Raw genomic sequence first — 23259 nt, forward strand, 5'->3', positions numbered from 1 at the left:
AGAGGATGTTGTGAAGACCAAGACTATAACAGGGTTCCAAAAAGAACTAAATAAGTTCATGGAGAATAGGTCCATCAATGGCTATTAGCCAGGATGAGCAGGGATGTTGTCCCTAGCCTCTGTTTGCCAGAAACTGGGATAGATCACTTGATTATGCGTTCTTTTCATTCCTTCTGAAGCACCTGGCATTGGCCCCTGTTGGCTAGATGGACCTTTGGTCTGACCCAATATGGCCATTCTTATGTTCTAACTTGTTGAAAGATGAAACAATCATTTATTAGTGAAACTAAATTAAACTATGATGGTAGCATGGTACTAGTGAAACAGCTTGTTTATACCACTTGGTGTGCTATGAGCCTTCAGATGTGAATTTGTTGTATCCAGGGTATGGTCAATATGATCATTTGGTAGCTATGAATATCTTAAAGTGGCTTCTGTCTCTGTTCCTATGGAAACCAGTTATTAGTTCCCATAAAATGATGATGATCTGGGATTCATTTGCCAACAGGGTGTGCACAGCAAATATTCATCTTAGAAGTTTTCCTCTTCTAGCTAAAGAGTGAGAAGCTGGTAAGGGAAGCAGGCTAAGGAGAAACACCCATTTGTTTTCCAGTAAAATAAGACAAAATTATAAGCATGGCCCACTGTACTTAATCAGTGTGGTACAGGCAGTGTATTATGGGGTGACTGCACTGTCTGGTGCTAAGGCACAAGATTGGCGAGTTCCAACCTTTACCTTCCAGATATGCACCGTTTAGAACAAACCAGTTGGTGGTGGTGGGGGAGGTGTGGAATGAAAGTTTAAACATAAAAGTAAACTTGTCAAACGTATGGCTTCACAGCAAAACATGGTTTGACGTGTTAAACACACTACTTCCCATGGGGAGGGAGGATTAAAATATTGTGTTTCCCAAGTACAGTATTGACTGAATCTCAGAACTCAAGAGTGCAATCGGTCTGAGAGCTATTGTCTAGTAGTGTGAGCACAAGACTGGGGTTTAGGAACTTGTGAGTTCCAATGCTAGCTCTGTCATTCAATCCCCATGTGATGTTAGGCAAGACAGTTATGCCCTGATTTTCAAGTCATTGGGATTTGCAAGTGGCAGTGCTCAGCATTGTAACCTCTCTGCCTCATTTTCCCCATCTGTAAAACTTCCATATCTCTCTCAAATATTACAATGATTAGATAATGTTTCTAAAAAAAATTTCAGGAAAATAACTACATTGAGTAGAATTTACTATAACTGCATAGCACTTTCACTGTCTCAACTGTAAGTAAACTAACAAAGCACAGGTAAAACCTACTCAAATGATGAGTGGAAAGGGAAAGATGTTATGAATTGTTTGATTCCGAAAACTGCATTTGATATGGTGTTACGTGTACGGCATTGAAGCAGAATCTCTTTGCAAGTCTTAACACAAAACTATTGTAACTTAATGTAATAGATTAAAATTGTTACCTTTGTAGAGCTTCAACACTAATTTCTTTGCTTCCCTTGTTAATTTAACCAGTTACTAACAAGGAGCAAAATTAAGTTAACTAGAAATGGACAACCAGATCTAATCAGTAGCACAAGGTAATTTTGCCTAATAATATAAGAATGGCCTTACTGAGTTATCCCAGTGGTTCATCTAACCCAGTATCCTGTCTTCCGATAGTGACCAATGCCAGATGCTTCAGAGGGAATTGAACAGAACAATCGTTGAGTGATCCATCCCCTGTTGTCCAGTTGTGCCATCTGGTAGTCAGAGGCTGAGGAACACCCAGAGCATGAGGATGCATCCCTGGCCATCTCGGCTAATAGCCATTGATGGACCTATCCTCCATGAAATTATCTAATTATTTTCTTTGTTGGGTCAACAAAATGGCAGATGAAATTCAGTGTTGCGTGCAAAGTAATGCACATTTGGAAAAAACAATTTGCCTGGTACTGAAGTTAGGCTTACTGGCCTGTAATTGCCAGGAGCACCTCTGGAGCCTTTTAAAAAAATTGACGTTACATTAGCTATTCTCCAGTAATCTGGTACAGGGGCTGATATAAGCGATAGGTTACAAGGCGTGGGAAAGTAGTAGGCATCCTAATCCTGTATAGTAATTGATTAGTTTGTGCATACCCAATAAATATTTCTTCTTAGTATAGTTTCAGCCAAAGAGTAGGCAAAAATGTGGATCTTTACTCTAATAAGCTCTCCTTATTTGTGCAGACATTCCAATGATATCCAAGGAGATGTGTGCATGTTGGGAAAGTATTATAATGAAGTTGAAACCAGCTGTATAGATCTGAAAGCTAAGTTTTGCCCTTAGACTTTAAATGTCTTTGGATTCTTTCCACAGAAAATTTAGATCCCCTGAGTATTGTTATAGAGTTGGTGAGATGACATTTATATTGTCTCAGTCCAGATGCAAAAGACTATCTATAAATTACAGAACACCACTGGCCATCACATACAGCCCCCAGCTAAAACCTCTCCAGCGCATTATCCACGATCTACCACCTATCCTGGAAAATGATCCCTCACTCTCTCAGGCCTTGGGAGGCAGGCCAGTCCTCGCTTACAGACAACCCCCCAACCTGAAGCAAATACTCACCAGCAACTACACACCACACAACAGAAACACCAACCCAGGAACCAATCCCAGTAGCAAACCTCGTTGCCTATTCTGTCCCCATATCTACTCTGGCGACACCATCAGAGGACCCAACCACATCAGCCACACCATCAAGGGCTCATTCACCTGCACATCCACTAATGTTATATATGCCATCATGTGCCAGCAATGCCTCTCTGCCATGTACATTGGCCAAACTGGACAGTCCTTCAGCAAAAGAATAAATGGACACAAATCGGACATCAAGAATGGTAACATACATAAGCCAGTAAGTGAACACTTCAATCTCCCTGGTCATTCTATTACAGATTTAAAAGTCACTATCATTGAACAAAAAAACTTCAGAAACAGACTTCAAAAAGAAACAGCAGAACTAAAATTCATTTGCAAATTCAACACCATTAATTTGGGCTTGAATAGGGACTGGGAGTGGCTGGCTCATTACAGAAGCAGCTTTTCCTCTCCTGGAATTGACACCTCCTCATCTGTTGTTGGGAGTGGACTATATCCACCCTGACTGAATTGGCCCTGTCAACACTGGTTCTCCACTTGTGAAGTAACTCCCTGCTCTCCATGTGTCAGTATATAATGCCTGCATCTGTAACTTTCACTCTATGCATCCGAAGAAGTGAGGTTTTTACTCACGAAAGCTTATGCCCAAATAAATCTGTTAGTCTTTAAGGTGCCACCAGACTCCTTGTTTTTATCTATAAATTGTTTCAGAAATGTGCATATACTCCACAATGCCTTTAAGTGTGCCATATGATCCTGTGCCTTCATCCTCTCCTCCAGTGCTGTGGTTGGAATTATGATGTAGCTAGGGTGACCAGATTACCAGCATAAAATATCGGGACGGGGGGGGGGCCAAAAAGGGGGGCGAGTGGCAGGGGCCGAATCCCCGCTGCTGCCAGGGAGCCCCGCGCCTCTCCTTCCCGCTCGTGGCTGTGGCTCCTTCCCGGCGGGACGCGCCTCCCGCTGCCCCGGGCACATGCGGCGCGCGTCCCCTGCGCCTAGTCTCCCTCCCGCCGGGAAGGAGCAGCTGGACGCGCAACGCATGTGCGCCGGGGAGGCTGGGAGGCGCGTCCTGCCGGGAAGGAGACGTAGCCGCGAGCAGGAGGGAGAGGCGCGGGGCTCCCCGGCAGCAGCAGGGATTTGGCCCAGGCCCCCGCGCTGCCCACCTGGCCCCTGCCCGCTCCGCGCTGCCCCCGACCGGACCCACCGCGCTGCCCCGCAGGCTGCAGGGCTGGAGCAGCCTTCAGGCTGCACTCCCGGCCCCGGGTGCAGCAGCCCGGGCAGAAGCCCTCTGGCGCGGCGGGGGGGCTCACAGCTGAGCCCCCTTGTCTCCCTCCCTTGCCAGCCCGCCTTTGCCCGCCCGGTGCCCGGGTGCTGGAGCTGACTCACCAGCTCCAGGATCCAGGCACTGCCGCCGCCACCCCGTCCCTCCAAGCTTGCGCCGCCATGCTGCAAGCCTGGGAGGGAGGAGGAATGCTGGGGAAGAGGCGGGGCCAGGGCAGGGATTTGGGGAGGGAGCCAATGGGGGAAGGAAGGGCGGAGCCGGGGCGAGGGGGGCCCGAGCGCCAGAGCGGAAGGGAAAATTTCTTCTTTGTCCGGTGTCCCGACCAAACATTGGTCGGGACGCGGGACAAAGAAGCAAATATCGGGACAGTCCCGATAAAATCGGGACGTCTGGTCACCCTAGATGTAGCTTTAAAAAGGACTAGTAAAATCCTGCTACTAGCTAATTGCTACAAAACATGTATAGTTGGGCAATTTATACAACTGTGTGGTTTCTGAACAAGAGCATGGCCCTGACTGTTACTGAGTGTCTGATTCTGCCTTCTCGAGGTCTAAATTCAGGGTCCTTTTTTTGGGACCAGTCAACAATTATACTCAGTTTAAGTCTCCATATCCCATTCTAATTATAAATAACATTGAATGTTGTTGGCATAGGACAAACGAGAGAGCGAGAGAGGTATGAAATGTCCGAAAGGTTTTGGGTTCGGGTGTTCAGTTTTCTTTACATAAGAGCAAGTTGTTTTTGATGTTTCCTGAAGTGGCGTCTGGGGCTTTCTTTCTGACTGCTAACAATCCTAAAGTCTGTGTCTAGCATGAAAATAACTTGCATGTCAATAGCTGGAAATGATGTGGTAACTGCCTAAATCCTGATAGCACCATACTTCACCCCCTAAACTCTGAGATTCTCAAACTAGATGTTCCTCCATTTGTCTTGTCTGCAGGAGCTGATCAATTGGTATGGTCAGAGCATGCCTAATCTGCACAAAAGACAGCTGGGGCTCTAGATTGTGAAGTTTCTTTTGTCATTTTTGTGGGGTGGGCAGGGGTGCCCACAGCCTTTTTCTGTGACGAGGAAGGGCTCTGGCAGCGGGGAGGCAGCAAGACACTATGCTGCTAAAAATAGCAGTGTAGATGTGGGAGTCCTGGCTGTGTAAGGTGTAGAGTGCTGTGTAAGGTGTATACCCTGTGGGTTCAGCATGTAGGGCACTCTCCTCTACTCGCCTAAGTGATGCCTCATCATCTACACAGCTATTTGTACCCATGTTAGCTGGGCATGTGGTGATATATTGTGCCATTCTACCAACAGCCTGGTCCCCTGTCTGCATGGAGTATACATTCAATACGTACATTGGCTTGTGCTTCTGTCTCAGACAACGTTGTTCTTAATCTGTGATGGCTTTTGTATCCCTATGTGAACTTATTTTGTTAAAATACTGATTTTTGTTTCCCAAAATGTAGAGCTCTTCAGAGGATATTTAGATTTTTAGCAAGAGAGATAGGTAGATAGATATACACATGTCAGTAACTTGAAATATCTATGAGGCATAACTTTACAAGATGAACCCTTGCCAGGATAATGTTTCACAGGCAAAATGCAAAACATTTAAAAAGTTCTCCACAGCTATATGTAGCTTAACCATCATTAGCCCACTATACTGATTGGCTCACTGAAAAAAGAGGTTAGACAGTGATTAGCCTATGAAATACTATGGTATAAATGTATTTGGTCTTATCCTAGTTAATACACCTCTACCCTGCTATAACGTGACCTGATATAACACGAATTCGGCTATAACACGGTAAAGCAATGCTCCGGGAGGGCGGGGCTGCACACTCCGGCAGATCAAAGCAAGTTTGATATAACGTGGTTTCACCTATAATGCGGTAAGATTTTTTTGGCTCCCGAGGACAGTGTTATATGGGGGTAGAATGTACACTGACTTTGCTGCGTAACCTCAAACAAGTCATTTACTTTTCTCTAAGCCTCACTTTTCCTCATCTATAATATAGTATAGGGATATTTACCTACTATATAGGTGTCTTACACATGATAAATATTTCTAAACTACTCTGTAAGTTGAGTCAAAGGCAGAAATGACTAATAAGAGTTCCAGTGTGGAACTAGATTGAGATTATGCACTCATCTCTCATAGGCCAGCAAACGGCTGTGAGATGACAACTTTTTTCAGTTGCTGTTGACCTGGGATGTATTTGAAATGCTGAACATAAGAATGTCCATACTGGGTCAGGCCAATGGTACATCTAGCCCAGTATCCTGTCTTCCAGCAGTGGCCAGTGCCAGGTGCTTCAGAGGGAATGAACAGAACAGGGCAATTATCAAGTGATTCATCCCCGTGTCATCTGATCTGAGCTTCGGCCAGTGGAAACTTCTGCTAGAACATGGGGGTTACACCAATGCTGCACCTATCCTCCCTGAACTTATCTAATTCTTTATTGAACCAAATTATACTTTTGGCCTTTCCAGCATCCCCTGGCAGTAAGTTCCACAGGTTGACTCTGCATTCTCTGAAGAAGTACTTCCTTTATGTAGTTTTAAATCTGCCGCCTATTAATTTTGTTGGGTGACTCTCTGCTTCATGTATTATGTGACAGGATAAATAACACTTCCTTATTCACTTTCTCCACTCCATTCATGATATTATAGACCTCTATTATATCCCGCCTCAGTCATCTCTTTTCCAAGCTGAACAGTCCCAGTCTTCTTAATCTCTCCTCACACAGAAGCTGTTCCATACCCTCCATCATATTTGTTGACCATCTTTGTACCTTTTCCAATTCTAATGTACAGTATCATTTTGGAGCTCGGGCAAACAGAATTACACTCAGTGTTCAATGTGTGGGCCTATTATGGCTCTATATAGTGGCATTAAGATATATTTTCTATCATCTATCCCTTTCCTAATGTTCTGTTAGCTTTTTTGATTCCTGCTGTACATTGACAAGATATTTTTAGAGAACTATCCACGATGATGCCAAGATCTCTATCTTAAGTGGTAATAGCTAAATTAGATTCCATCATTTTTTATGTTCAGCTGGGATTGTTTTCTAATGTGCATTAATTTGCATTTATCAACATTGAATTTCATCTGCCATTTCGTTAACTAGTCACCCAGTTTTGTGAGATCCCTTTGTAACTCTTTGCAGTCTGCTTTGGACTTAACTATCCTGAATAATTTTATATTGTCTGCAAACTGTACAACCTCCCTGTTTACAGATGCTCCCCGCGTTACGCAAACCTGCATTTACGGAAAAAGTTCTGTAAATTCCGTAAGCATGGGATTTTTTTTGGTAATTGTCAGGTATACACCCCGACTTACGCAAAATTTGACTTACGCAAGCGTTCCGTTCCGGAACATCTTGCATAAGTCAGGGAGCGTCTGTACCCCTTTTCCCCGATCATTTATGAATATGTTGAACAGCACTGGTCCCAGTATGGATCCTTGGGCACAATTTACCTCTCTATTCTGAAAACTGACCATTTATTCCTACCCTTTGTTTCCTATCTCTTAACTTAGTTACTGATCCATGAGATGACCTTACCTCTTCTCCCATTACTGCTTATTTTGCTTAAGAGCCTTTGGTGTGGCTTGTTCAAAGGATTTCTGGAAATCCAAGTACACTGTATCCACTGGATCACCCTTGTTCACGTTTGTTGACCCTTCAAAGAATTCTAGTCGATTGGTGAGGCATGATTTCCTTTTACAAAAGCTATCTTGACTCGTTCCCCTACGAATCGTGTTTATATGTCTGATTCTGTTCTTTACTATAGTTTCTACCAGTTGGCTTTGTACTGGAGTTCGGCTTACCAGGGTCACTTTTGGAGCCCTTTAAAAAAAAAAAAAAAAAAAAATCATTCTTACATTAGCTATCTTCCAGTCATTTGGAACAGATGCTGATTTTAAGCAACTGGTTACATACCACAGTAGTAGTTCTGCAATTTCATATTCGGGTTCCTTCAGAACTCTTAGGCACCATCTGTTCCTGGTGATTTATTACTGTTAAATGTATCAACTTGTTCCAAAACTTCCTCTATTGATGCTCTCACCCCCCAATTGTTTGGCTGGCTTCCTGCTTCTAATGTACTTAAACAAAATTTTGTTATTAGTTTTTGTGTCTTCTGCTAGTTGCTCTTCAAAATCTTTTTTGGCCTGCCTAATGATACTTGACTTGTCAGTCTATGCTCCTTTCTATTTTCCTCAGTAGGATTTCCTTTCCAGTTTTTAAAGATTGTCACCTACGTCACAGTCCTTTTAGCTATTCAGATCCAAGTCCGAAAATGCTGCAATATTCATAACATATTTAATGAAATGAGGATTTTGATAAGGGTGGAAATAACTTTCTAAAATTTGTGCTTTCTCTTTGATAGGCAAGAATAAGCACTATGCTTTTCTCTGCCTTTCAGCTGAAACTATAGATTTGGAAAGCAGCAGTTAACTATTCTTAATAGAGAAAAATATCAGAAATATTCTGCACTTCATCTGCTCTTGAGAACTCAAGTATTTAAAATATTCTTCCAAAATCTGGAACCTAAGTGCCAAAAATTATTTTCAGGTATATTTTTAAGATGTAGCCTTTTGTAAATTGCTTCCTGTTCTTATTAGCTAAAATATGTTTCATGTGTTTTGAATAGACACTAGTCAGACTACTATGTATTAGCATTGATGTCTCTTCACCATTCAAGAAGTCTGCTGAATATAAGTAGACAGTCATGCATGTTTCAACAACAAATACGGGTTGGCAAAACTCAACTCTTGGGGTAAATAGAGTTTTGGATTCCACAGCATCTTTCTCCATCTTGGAATGAGCATGGTGGCAGGTTTTAAAGGGATAAAACCCAGAGGGTCAGAAATAACTATTAGCCTTCTTTTACAGAACAAATGACTTTTTAAGGAGCAATGTTTGTGTGGCCTCATCAAAGCTGGTGGGCTAGCAAGAAAGCCAACATTCTCCAACATAGAACTCCAGGAGACTTAATCAAACTCTGATTAATTGGATTCTACATGTACTAATCTTTCCTTGCCAACCCCATAACAGAAATTCTGGAAACTTTATTTATATTGGAGTTTTGTTTTGTTTTTTTCTGTCAAAAGTATCTGCTGCGTGTCTTGTAAACCACCTGATTTTGAGAGTTTGCCTCAGAATATCTGCTGCAGACTGTATGTTATGTACCTCATTAAACATCTTATACTAAAACACAACTCCTTGACTTTTCAATTGGAACCATGTACAGTACTCTGGTTTCATAAGGAAACAAGGAAACTTTGCCCCTATTGTGTTTTGAGTGGGACGGGTGTGAGGGAAGGGGGAGAAGAAGGCACAGCATAATTCAGATCTTATTTAAAAATGTTAAACATTTGAGCTCAGTCAGTCTGTGACCTATGGTACTTCTGCAACCATTTAGTTGTTCAGGTTCATATGAAGTATACTGTCCCTTGCAGAGAAATGGCAAATACAGAGGAGGAATTCTGAGACCATACTGTGGTTGCCAAAAAGCCAGTTGTTGAAGTAATTAAAAACCAATACCAGTAGGGCTCTCCTGTGTGTCACTTCCAATTGTCTGCATTCATGTTGCCATAGGCACAAGTTAGAGTATGAAAGCAGAATTCTGTCCTATTCTCAGTTTACTTACAATATACTGGAACGTTTTTTGAAAGGAGAGGGAGGGAGCTGGAAATCTGACACTTAAGGTAAAACAACCTTGTTATACATGTGTGTTAAAATAATCTCTTTAAATGTTTTAAGGTGTTACTCCAGTACACCTTGGACATGCAAACCATAAAGTACCAGCAAGTTGTTCAGCATCTGCAGGGGGTTAAAACATGCAATCCTGTACAGCACCCTGAGCTGAACCCTTGCCCTTAATCTGTTGTAAATCTTTACCAGATGGTGGCCTAGAAGAGAGAGCTTCATATAGCCACTACGGACACAAAATATATGGTGATGGATAATTATAGTGCTGTAAACAATATGGTTTAGTTTAAGCTTTAAAATGTCTTAGTAAAAATGATAGAATGTAATTTCTGTATAGAATACTCTTTCAAGTGCATCCTACTTGACATTTGAATTATGTATGCAGATTTTTGAGCAAAGATTTTTCTGAAGGCAACTTTTTTTGGTTTTTGTTGCAAATTTGCAACAAGTAAGAATTTTCTGTGTCGTGAAGAACAATCACCACATCCCTGAAAAGGTTATTTTCAAAGGAAAAACCTTTTATTCTGTGTATCCCATTTTCTTGACAATCAACATAATGGCTTTTGTTTTTTGAATGATTTGCTTTCTGACTATGCTTTTTAAAATTTTTGTCTGTATGGATTACTGTGTAGATAGATGATGTGAGAGTGTTAGGGGAGCATGCCCAGGGCTTGGCAGCTGTAAAGACTGAGGAACTTTTGTGGGAGAATGGAGGTTTAAATTGCTTAGTTCTGCTAATAACAGACTTTGAGGCTGTTCTGTTAATAAAATTACCACGCTTCCGTCTGTTTTTGGAAAATAAGGAGCTCCTGTGCATGTATGAGTTAAACGTTTATTGAACAGGAGTGTGTCTATTGGCTAATAAATTATATTTTGTCTCTTCAGGAGTTCAATGAGATTTGCTTGTGAGAAGAGGGATCTATTAAATTTGTATGTTCCCATTCACCCAGCTACTCTTGCTGTATCACACCTCAACATTCCTATGAATTGCATTGCCTTTTGAAAGCAAAAGCCTATAGTACACATGCTCTCTGATAAAGTTCTCCCTCTTAATAGCATTCATACAGTTTCCTGTCACGCTCACACTTGCTGTTCTCCCCATCTCCTATTCCACACTGCATCCCAATCCCATTTTCCCGCCATCCCAACTGTGCTCCTGATATTCGTATACAACTCTTTTTTTGAAATTTGATAGATAGTTCAGTGGCTTAACTATTCAACTACAAAGATAGCAATATACATTCTGAAAGTTTGCTATTTTTTGTAAGCACTTACTTTACACGTACCCCGTGGTTCATTTTATGTGTTGCATCTACTGTAAAAGACAGATCTGCATTTTGGGATTTGAGTGAGTAGAGAGGGAGAAACGCTTGAAATTTTAGCTGCTCCATTCTGTGACGAGCTAACAATGTTTGAGTGGGTTTAGAATCTGGCAATGTGAGTTCCCATCCTTAATACAAATATTAAGTCCGCTGAGCATTGGATCCACTTGGTGCTGTTTGTGGCGGTTTCTAGGATCCCCTAGGGCAGCATGTTTTTTGTGGGGTTTCTATGAAACATTCTAATTGTTGTGGCATAAGAGGCATGAGTTTATTTAACTTCCCATATTCACATATCTAAAATACTGTTACATACAATTATCTAAATTATTTTAAAGACTATTTGCAAGTGTCAACTGGCTAACTGCTAATTTTTTGATTACCATTATCGCTACCCTTCCAGCAGTCCTGACTCATTTTGCTCCAGTCAAAGCTTCCTTATGCTCAGTCACTAATTCAAAACTGAGAACTCTGAAATACATTACTAGATAAACCAGCTGTATGCAGAGTAGTCAAGTGACTTCTGTGCTGGTGGGCTCCTCTAGAGAATGGCAATTTACTAGGCAGGACGAATATCTTCATTTCCTGCAAGAAGCCCAACAAATTAGACACAGCACAAGTTGTGTCATACCCTCTGATAACCCTGGACATTCTTCCTGAGAGAGAAATAGGAGGTGTGGTCTTGGATCTCAGAACATGCACCCAAAAGTTATGTCAGCAGACATCAGTTCTGCAATGCCCTATGATTGCCAGGTTTCTACCTTTTCTGTCCAAGAGGTGGCCAACTCACAAAGGGTATGTGCTTTGACACACAAGGCATGTATCTTTACTATTAAGTAATTCTTTCATGCGAGTCCTTTCCCTCCTTTTTGTACCTTTTTGAACAGTACAGATAAGTCTGATTTACAATGTACCTTGCTGACGCTGGAACTCTAAGACAATGATGGAAAACTACATCGTGATGAAGTTGCTCACCACTTTAATAGTGTCAAAATACTCTCACTCTTAACACATGTCCTGGTATTTCATTGTATAACTCAAGTCAACAGTAATTTTAAAGTAAGTAAATTTAAAATTTACTTCCAGGTTTCATGCAGGAAGAATGTAATGCCCGGATTACACTTAAGTAAGGAGTTTCTTTGACAGAGGGGGGCAAAAGAATGGTAACTGAATGACCTGATCACTATGGAAACTAGTTAACCTTGAAGATGGAGCTAGCAACTGCATGGAGAGAGACCTTGCCAAATATAAAGGGACAGGGCTACTATGAGGAAAGACCCCTAATTCCCTCATCTTTGGGGAAAATGGGTGTAACCTGCCTAAAGGAGACCCTGTGAGAAGCGGAGTAAGCTCTCTTACCTGCTCCGGAGTCCCTAACCACTGGAGCTTGGAGCATGGGGAGGAATAGGCTAGGCCACTCACTCCCTACTGCAATGTAGACACTTCACACACAGGCCAGAAGGCTACAAGGAACATAAGCAGAGAGGAAAGAGGGAACACTTGGTCCCCATCTGGATCCCTGCCTTAGCTCAGATGCTTCCTGTATCAAATGGACTGCCTGCCTGGTGTCTGCCCTGGGAGAGGGCTGAGTCTTGTGGACTTTCTCCTTGCTTGAGGAGGGTAAAGATTCCATGGTGTAAGCAGGGCAGAAATGACCTACGCAGAGGGGCCTGTCCCACTCTGCAACAGCCTGTGTGCTGGGTCCTTCTGCCATTGCCCCTGCCACTAGGAGCTCTTGTCTGACTGAGGTAGTAGAAAACTAGAGCTGATTTAGGGGGCAGCTGGAATAAAGAGCTATGGTGGGCGCTGAAAGCCATCTGGCAATGATGTGGCAACAAGGAGTGGTAGCCTAGATTCCAGACTGAGGGGACCTCTTCACTAAGGATCAGATCCAACTCCTATTGAAGTCAGTGGAAGGATTCCGACTGACTTCAGTTGGCTTTGGATCAGTCCCATGAAGTCAAAACAGAGACTTTGATGACAAATTGAACTTCCACTTATCTTTTCTGTGAAATCACAAACTATTTTTTTGATATCTCCAATAAGTATGAAACTTGCTGTGCGTTGACTAATCTTGAAAGTTTGCATTAAAACCTGGGGCAGACCTTCACAAGTCATATTTTAAAAGAAACAATGAGTTTGAAGTAGCAGTAATAGGTAAATTTTCTAAGTGTTGTGAAATTACTTATTTTGACACTAGATGTTCTCGCATGGACACCAATCCAGAAAAGCACTTAAGCACATGCTTAACTTTTAAGCATATGAGTAATCCTGTTGACTTGAGTTATACAGTGAAATACCAGGACATGTGTTAAGAGTGAGAGTATTTTAACACTATTAAAGTGGTGAGCAACTTTATCACGATGTAGTTTTCCATCATTGTCTTAGTCCCAGCGTCAGCAAGGTATATTTTAAATAGCCCCATTGAAGTCATAGGTGCTACTCACTTAAAATTAGGTATATGCTTAATTACTTTTCAGAATCAGGGACTAATATTCTGTATTACGCATAATGGGGCAAATGTATTTCTGGCGTAACTTCATTGACTTTACTGGAGTGACACTAGAACTGAATTTGGCCCAAAGTAATTCATTTTTTTTTTTAAATGCTCTTTTTAGAGGCACTAAGAACAAGAATAATATCCCCAATTGTTAGGGATCTACCAAATTTGCTGCTGTGAAAATTGTCACGTATTGAAATCTGGTATCTGGCCACCCAGCCCTGAAAGCAGAGGGTAGAGTGGTAGCTGCTGGCCACGCCCTTATGTCTGTGCTGTAGTATTGCCATTTGAGCTGGGCATCTGGGCAGGTTCAGGCAGTGCCACCAGCAGCCGTAGAGAAGTTAGCGTGGCAATACCATGACCCCCTAAGAGGCTTGCGACCCCCTTTTGGGCCATGGGCCCCTAGTTTGAGAAACACTGTGGAGAAATCGCACATTTTTTGTTGGTCACAGCATAAATAACAAATTTCACATCCATGAAATTATTTATGCCGTGACCAAGCTGCGAAAAGTGATTTCTCTGCAATGTAAATAGACCCCCTATCCATTGTATTGTCCCAACTTTTGTTTGTTTGTTTTTTCTGTCATCTAGTCCTGTAAAACTTTCCTGGCAGTGGGAATTGTGTTCCAGTTTGTTGTATTGGTTTTTAATATCCAGACAGCTTATTAAGTCTCTATTGTCTTTTGCCATCATTTTCCATTGAATAGTGCCAAGAAACAAACTTTATGGTCCTGAGTATTACAACATTGAACAGACATACCTAGAAACATCTACATAACACTCTCACCACGTGGAAAGGAGTGTTTATATGCACCTCTGCAAGAAGGTGCTAGTATCAGTAAGATGGTGGTGTAATAAGTCAATAGTTCAGTCTGTTAGAGCAGATGGCATCTTGCATGTGCGTGGAAAGCAGGAAAGAGACTGAGTAAAGTATTAACATAATTAGTATTGTAAGTGAGCCTTATAAAGTAAAGCTCTTTAACCTCAGTGATAAAATGTGTTCTAAGTTAAAGCCTTGGATTACTGGTCATATGAAACAATGCATACATCTGCTCAGTCACAGACTTAAAAACTAATCCAGTTAATTTGTAAATAGAGGTCATCGTGCTTTTCACAATGCCTTCCTGTTAGTTTTATTTTGGAAATAAGAATTGGACTCAATAAATATGTTCGTTCAAGTTGGCAAATCCTTCGATTTTATAGATTTCTACAGCGTAATGTAAACTGTAGAAAGAAGATTTGTCACCTAGTAGGAATACGACTTGTTTTGTCAAAAACTTACAACAGTGATGCTATTGCTCCTGAATGCACATTTAATGTTTAATGACTTCCACTTTTAATATCAAATGAGTTCATTATGACTGATGTTACTACAGTTGAGACCAAAGAACTTCTAAAATATTAAGTTAAATCATAGAGAATATAACTGTTTGCATAAATGACTGACACCTGGTCAGAGAGGATTAGTAGTCTGTGGCACATCTGGAAACCCTACTAAGAGTGAATGCAGAGATGATGGGCTTTCTAAAAATTGAGAAAAGTAGTAAAGTAGTGTTCACATTATTTGGTGAATAGCAATCACATTATTGGAGTGAAATCTGAACTTCATACAGTATTTAATGCCTACTTTGTCTAATTAATTGAGGGGATATAATATATGACTACTTGCTAAATAACACATTAATCTTGATAATCATGATGTTAAAGATAGTTAGTTTGTTTCTGTTGGGCCTACTTCGAAGTGTATGCAGTAATTCACACAGTTTGAAAAACTACTTTCTCCATCAGTTTTTCATAGTATTTCCTAATTAGTTTGACCAGTCTTGACTGACCGCTCTAATAGTGAGGTAATAGTGTCTGAGTAAAACTTCTGTGATTCAGAGACTTTTCAAATTCATTAAAATAAAAAATAAGTTAGTTGACTCTTCCCTGTTTTCTTGTTTCGTTAAATATATGGCATTTGGCTGATTTCTGTTTAATACTTAATTCCAAAAGGCAAAGGTGCCTACAAGGTTACACTGGTTGTGAAACTTAATTTCCATTCCACAGGAAATTCTGGTGTTTCGATATCTCCTATCATCCCCAATTGGAACAAAAATTTTAAATTTCCCACAAAACTAAAATGCGGAAACATTTTGTTTCAGAAATATCAAAATGACCTTATCGAAGTGTTTCTGTTTAGATTGTTTTCACTTTTATATTGGGTAATGTTGTGTAATATAAATATCAAAAAAGGGCTTCAAATTTTTTTTATCAAGATGTTGAGAGTTGATTCAGCATTTTCCAATGGAAGACTGTTCCATTGGGAAATTTTTGACCAGCTCTACTATGAAATTCTCTTAAGTTAGGTTCCACTAGTATTTTATTAGCTGCTAATGCAACAGCATTAGCCTTAATGGGGGGGGAGGGAGGGGGGAGGGTTCACTGTTCAGTAGGATGCAGTACCAGCGACCTTTTAATTTCAACATATATTTTTTTTAAATGCGGTTTCTCAGCTGCAGGTAGCACAGCCATTGCTTGCATGAAGCTTTTTTAGTTGCAAGTATGGGAAACCTGCTATTTGTGCCTATTCTTGCAGAGTCCAATATCCTTTCTAGGCCCATACTTCCCCACGTTCCAAATATAAAATCAGTTAGTCCTTGTGAAAAGCTGATTTCCCCTTATTGGTTATTCTCAAGAAGCTTTTGTATTGTATTCAGAGAGCTTTTCTAATCTTGCGTGAGATCTTGATTGTACCTTGTATAAGTGGATGGTCCAAGGCTGGGCCCTGTAAATAAATGACAAATAAAGGACCAGCTACTCAGTGTAAATTGGCACAGCTTCATTTAGTTCAGTAGAGTTATACCAATTTACACCAATTTTTAAACCATTGCTGGTTATTAGAAAAGACATTTGTCTACAAAGAAATCAGGAATTTACATTACACTTCTATGCACCAGGTGGGTCCTGTTTATTTTAGATATGGAAGTTTTTTGACGTGGGAAAGGTGTGTAGGGTTTTTGTAGAAAATCTGCATTGTGTTTGGCTAAGACAGTTCATTGAATTTGTCTGGTGTGGAGTTGTTGCATCAATGGGTTCTATTCTGCTTTTGTGTTTCTGTATTGCAGCTGAAAAATCTTGGGAAATATAAATTCTCTTTCCAGAGTCCTTGGCCTCAGTTACTGATTTTGATGGAGTAAGGACTCCTTGTTGATCCCAATATGTTTGTAATCTCACAACTATAGCTTTTGGTGTGTTGCTTATCGCCCCTGCAATTCTGTGTCCTTTCAATTAGAGGTCTGCTAACATTTAAAGTGTATAATAGCCATGTTTCAAAATATTTGCCTTGATTAGGATTCTCTGCCTTCCAGGAAGCCTTTATATGTACCTCTGCTGGAAAAATAGAGCTAAATGCCTCAAGAACATTTTTTAGTCTTTCCCCAAATGATGATGCTTTGCAATACAAACTCCTTGGTTATCTATTGCATGTTCTTATATGGCTTTTGCTATTGTAATAGCTTTGCTATCCTGCATTTCCACTTTAATCTGTAGTTTCTATGACAGATGAGTTAGCAGTAATTCCCCTTCTTCCCCCTCTCTCCCCCCCCCAGTCTTGGTAGTTGCAGTTTCCTCACTTGGTACATCTACCTTGGTGTGCTAGAAACAGCCACTGCTGCCTTGCTCATTGCATATTTGCTTCTTTCCTTTGATGTTTGCAATGTTGTTGTAGCTGTGTTGGTCCCAGGATATTAGCGAGATGAGGTGAGTGATGTAATATCTTCTGTTGGACCAACTTCCGTTGGTGAAAGAGACAAGGTTTTGAGCTAAGAACAGCTCTTCAACAACTGAAGAAGAGCTGTTCCTAGCCCATAACCTTGTCTCTTTCACCAACAGAATTTGGTCCAATAGAAGATATTACCTCACCCACTTTCTTTTCTTTAAAGCAGTTTTCTGAGTAACATTCATTTTATTTTTCCCCATAAATCAGGCAGGTACGTATTCCTCTGCCTTTAGATTTGGGGAGTCAGTGAATGTTTGAGGTTTTGTCCTCCCCCTTCCCGCCCCCCAGGATTTTTGCTGTAAAAACTGGAGGGGAATTGGGAGCCACAAGTACTCCTGCTAACTCCATTGAGCACATCATATGACCTCTAAAAATTTGTAGTGAATTTTTTGTTTTTGAAAAGTGCTGGATTAAGAGTTCTGGGGACTTCAATCCTCAGAACTCTTAATCCTCCTTGAGCTACAGAATAGAGGCATAGATAATACAATGCAATAGATAATACAACGTAAGCTTTCTTTCTTTCATCTGTCTGCCAGTGATACCACATCTCTGACCTGGAGGGACAAACGATGAGGGTGAGAATGAGTTTCCAAGAGACCTTAGCCTTCCAAATGTGCCAAAATCAATACACTGCCACATGTTCACTTGGAATTGGATTGACTCCCCCTCCTGTACTTCACATGGGCTATTAAATGGCCATCAATTAACTACAATCAGCCACTGCCATCTGGTCTGGATTTAAACTGATAGTGTAGGGTTGAAAGGTTTTATATCCCAGACAAAGTTAATATCCTGGGCTATCTTAACTTTGTTTTTAATTGGAAAAAAATCAACATTTGTTGATGTAACTCTAAAATTTTGTTTGGATTGCAATAGTGCCTAGAAGCGTCAGCATGGTAGGACCTGTATGAACATGTAACACAGAAGGGTCCCTGTCCTTAAGAGCTTACAAGTGAACTCAGATTTTACAGTATATTAATTTAAAATTAAACTGTCACCTTACATTCCATTACAGTATATTGTGGTGAACTTCTCTTCCATTTTTTTGGCTGTCGCTGTATGTTGGGTATGTTTCAAATCCAATTAAAAATTAACACACTGGGCTGAGTTATTAGTAGAGCACAACATGGACACTGGTAATACAGATAGTTAGTAAGTAATACTAAGTAGGTGTGTCTGAGAATCCCATTTGGCCTTTGACTCTGGAGTCTGTTAGCTCCAGGTGGGACACTGTTTGCCTGAGATGTGGAAAATTGGGGTCAGTATGGGAGATCTGAGTGCCTTCTTCCCTCCAGCAAGTTTGCAAGTACAGTGACTCCCTGCCCATGCCACACCCTTACCTCCCCCCACCCACCCAAAAAGCTACATTGAATATCCACATTGGAATATTTGAGCACCAGTTATACAATTCAATTGGGAGTGGGGGTGTATGTATATATACTTCAGAGGATTGTTATGATAAAAAACTTAATTGCTGAGTAGGTGGTTTTCCAACAAAAATATGGCACAAACAAGGTGCATTAAAATCACCCAGATCGATATGCCTAGGGAGTACGTAACCTAGTATCTGATTTATCATTTCACTGGTGTCTGCGGCACATAAGATCACCTCAACAAAAATAACTTGACTGCTTCTCAGTATGACCTCATTAACCTTGTTATCATTCAACATTCCCATAAAATGTACAGGTGGGTTTAAAAATGTAGTATTCTACCATAGTTATAGAAACTTGGGTATATTTGTCTGTCATCTTTGATTTCTGTTCTCAGTTTCATCCCACCTAACCTACAATATAATTTACTAACATTTTCTAATTTATGTTATCTAAAACTCTGAAATGTTCTTGCTTATTTTCAGATCTCATCCAAAAGCTAACACAGCAGAAGTTTGGAAATGTGCAGGGTGATTATCAAAAGGTAATTTGTCTACACATAGTAATGGAAGTGCATGTATTCATAATTTAGTTGAAACATTAAGACTCTCTTCCATAAATAGAGAAGAATAATTGAAACTAACAATTGGATATATTATTGACATCAGACAATAACTATTTTCATGGTTTCAAATAAAATACCATGTAAAAATCTTTTTTGAAAAATATTAAGAAAATTTTTGTAAGAAAGTGTTCATGAAATGTATCTAATCTTTTGTGCAAAACTAATATTTGAAGCCAAAATGTTTAGAAACAAAAAAGAGCAGATTTTTACTAGTTATGAAAAAGGAATTCCTGCTGGTCTTCAGATACCAGAATCATTTTAACCCTATAATAATGCTTATTTTTAGCACACACAATGATTGCATGTAAATATTTATTGTAAAATATATATTATTTGTCTTTTTCTATGTATGTTATTTTTTTGATGTCATGGGAGGTCCAAAAACTGACTAAAAATAGGCTTTAAAATAGAATTACTCAGGCAGTCTTAGCAGCAGTTTTCACTAGCAATCCAGCTATAAAAATGTGATTGTATCTGTCACACAGAAACTAAGCTCTGGCTTTGTGTTAAGAAAAAGGCTGGTTTCATTTACTACCTCCAGACAGCTGAGTTTCCACATTCTACTGATGATAAAATATTTTTTAGTTTAAAGTGATTCAGAAACATGTTTTCCCTACCTTCTCCCTATGGCATGGTTACCCTGGAATAGTGTACATTTTCAAGATATCCAGCAACAGGGAATACAGCCCAATTTGGATGTGCTACTAGTTCATTTCCTTGAGCCATACTCAAGCACTGTGGTGGGTTGAATTCCTGCAGTAAAGAACTTAACTGGGCCCAGATTGGTGACATGATACTTTGTACCATCTGGTAGGTTATAGGTTACTGGAGCATGCTGTGGATAATATTGTGTGCGATCAGGAAGACAAATCTGGTCCCTAGACTCATGCCCACTGACTTGAGGCCTTTCTGGGAAGCCTTTCTAGCCTGATATTCTTTGCCTGGTATCCAGATGCTTGGAACTTGTCCTAAGGCTGTACCAAGTTCCTCCCAATGTCACAAGTTTTTTTGGAGGGGTTTGTGGTAATGATGCATTAGAGGCTGCAGGGCCAAACAAAACACCTTGCATACATATAAGGAAGCCTAGGAGTTGAATTTCATGGACTAACTGACCCTTTGAAGAAGGTCTTTAGATCGTCGGTGACATCCGTAGGTCATTCCCTGCTACTTCAGAAACTGGGATAGAATTCACAGGAAACTTGAAACCACTGTCAGCTGTAATCCTGTGTAGTAAGCCTTCCTAATAAACTCATTTTTAAACTAAACTATTGTCTTAGCCACAGAGGGTGCTAGGACAACTACGATCTCAGGTATGTTAGAATATAAATCACCTTCGGCCAGGATAAACCAAAAATTGACTGGAACTGCGGTTATGTCCCCACAGATACCCAATTGATCATGCTGCCATGATTTTAGGATATATATATATATATATATATATATTTTTTTTTTTTTTTTTTATTTTTTTTTTTTGTGAGACAGATGAACTTTATTTTCTAAATCAATTTTTGGTACCCATTTACAATGAAGAATAAAATTTGTTTTTATGAAAAATATATCCAGGGCCATTACCACCTTAGATAAATTGTAGCTAAATTTGATGACATTTCCAATAAGTGTTTCATGGAATTTATGGAGGTACATATAATAAATATCCATATCTCACAGTTTGGGTAGATGGGCATCTTAATTGGAGCTGGAACACAAAACTTTCTGAGATTTTGAAAATTTTCCTGTTCCACAATGGGAAGAAATGGAGACCTTTGCAGTTCTTTCATGAAAACCAGAGAGAGACCCTCCTCCGAATGGCCAATATAACTTGGTGGTCAGGGCATTCAAGTGGGATGTGGGAGAATGACAGGGTAGGGGCTAGGACTGTCTGCTTTTTAAACAATAATAGAATACCATTTAAATATTTTTGATGTTTTCTACATTTTCAAATATATTTATTTCAATTACAAAATAGAATACAAAGTGTACAGTGCTCACTTATTTTTTTATTACAAATATTTGCACTGTAAAAAAATAAGAGTATTTTTCAATTCACCTAATACTCGTACTGTAGTGCAATCTCTTTATCATGAAAGTTGAACTTAAAAATGAAGAATTATGTACAAAAAATAACTGCACTCAAAAACAAAACAATGTAAAACTTTAGAGTCTACAAGTCCACTCAGTCCTACTTCTTCAGCCAATCACCTAAGACAAATACGTTCGTTTACATTTGCAGGAGATAATGCTGCCCGCTTACTTTCAGGTGACATTGTAAACAAGAACAGGCATTCGCATGGTACTGTTATAACCGGCTTCGCAAGATATTTATGTGCCAGATGCCCTAAAGATTCATATGTCCCTTCATGCTTCAACCACAAGTCCGGAGGACATGAGTCCATGCCGATGATGGGTTCTGCTTGATAAGTCTAAAGCAGTACAGACTGCATGTTCATTTTCATCGTCTGAGTCAGATGCCACCAGCAGAAGGTTGATTTTCTTTTTTGGTGCTTTGGGTTCTGTAGTTTCTGCATCAGAGTGTTGCTCTTTTCAGGCCTGTGCAACTCGTAAAGCGGCGAGGGCTGTATTACTCCAAAGAAAACAGCTGAGGGCCGAAACCCTCCGAACGCCGACACCCCCCCCCCCCGCCCCTCTCCCCCCCCCCCCGAAACACAACACCTCCCCCAGCGCCGCCCCCCCCCCGGAAACAAAGCCCCCCAGCACCGCCGAAACACGCCCCCCACCCCCGCACCACCTGCCCTGTGGGAAAAAACCCTCCTTCCCCAGCGCCGCCACACCGAAATAGCAGTATTGAACCTCGGTAATATGTTATAGTGGGCCTCTAAGGTAGTATAATTAAGGTAAAAGAAAAATGTCTTTTTGCTAGAAGTAGAATAAGATCTTCCCCCCTCTTTGTAATCAATTGCCCTGTTGAATGAATGAAGTGTGAATGAGGAAGGCGTGGAAGGCAGGCACCTCCAGACAGCTGCAACCCTTGGAGAGGGCAGGGCTGGCTCTAGGATTTTTGCCACCCCAAGCAAAAAAAATTGTGGCTGCCTCCCCTTTCTTTTTCATGCCCCTCTGCCCCCAGCCCCACCCCAACTCCACCCCTTCCGAACCTCTTCCCCAAATCCCCAGCACCACCTCTTTCCCCGGTGTGCCGCATTTCTCTCCCCCCATTACTTCCTGCGAGCCCCCCGTGACCTCCTGCCCTAGCTCACCTCCGCTCTGCCTGCTCCCCCGGGCGTGCCGCCGCTCCGCTTCCTCCCCCCTCTCAGGCGAGGGAGAGCGTTGAAGGGGAGCAGCGGTGCGTTCAGGGGAGCAGGCAGAGCAGAGGTGAGCTAGGGTGGGGGGACCTCAGGAAGTAATGGGGGGTAGAGGAACTGCTCCCCGCTCCAGCTCACCTCCGCTCCACCACCGCCTCCCCCGAGCGCCCGCCGCTCGGCTTCTCCTCCCTCCCAGCCTTGCTGTGCAAAATTAGTGGTTTCGCACATGGCAAACCTGGGAGGGAGGGGGGAGAAGCGGAGCGGCAGTGCGTTCACGGGAGCAGGCGGAGCAGAGGTGAGGTAGGGTGGGGTGGCGCAGGAAGTAACGGGGGGGTAGAGGAACCACTCCCCGCTCCAGCTCACCTCCGCCGCCTCCCCCGAGCGCCCCACCGCATGGCTTCTCCCCCCCTCCCTCCCAGCCTTGCTGCGCGAAACAGCTGTTTCGCGTGCAGCAAGCCTGGGAGGGAGGGGGGAGAAGTGTGGCAGCGGCGGCGTGCTCAGGAGAGCAGGCAGAGGCGAGCTGGGGCACTTTTTCCCCATGCCGCAGAGTCGGCACCTATGATGGCCGGCACCAGAATGCCTCCCCTAGAAATGTGCCGCCCCAAGCACCTGCTTGTTTTGCTGGTGCCTGGAGCCGGCCCTGGGAGAGGGGATGGGAGCCAGACCAGATCAGTAGAACAGGTCAGCCACCGACTCACCACTCGCCTCCTCAGCCCCCCTACCCCGGGTCGCCTACTCACCCCCCGCCACTGCCTGCTTGCTCATCTCCTCAGTCCCCCCGCCTCCGCCACCGGCTCACCTGCCCC

The 23259-nt window shown here is 41.6% G+C and overlaps 1 protein-coding gene across 10 annotated transcripts in view; it reads left to right on the forward strand.

Moving 5' to 3' along the window:
* The window catches only part of PROM1 (prominin 1), an 84303-nt gene that overhangs the window by 13864 nt on the left and 47180 nt on the right, over positions 1-23259 (forward strand). For all 10 annotated transcript variants that reach the window (XM_034772186.1, XM_034772194.1, XM_034772189.1 and 7 more), the window contains exon 3: positions 19057-19115. In XM_034772186.1, the coding sequence (XP_034628077.1) occupies positions 19057-19115 (59 nt within the window). The remainder of the gene's footprint in view (positions 1-19056; positions 19116-23259) is intronic.

The sequence above is a fragment of the Trachemys scripta genome, chromosome 5 (assembly GCF_013100865.1).
Source record: "Trachemys scripta elegans isolate TJP31775 chromosome 5, CAS_Tse_1.0, whole genome shotgun sequence".
Taxonomy (NCBI): domain Eukaryota; kingdom Metazoa; phylum Chordata; order Testudines; family Emydidae; genus Trachemys; species Trachemys scripta.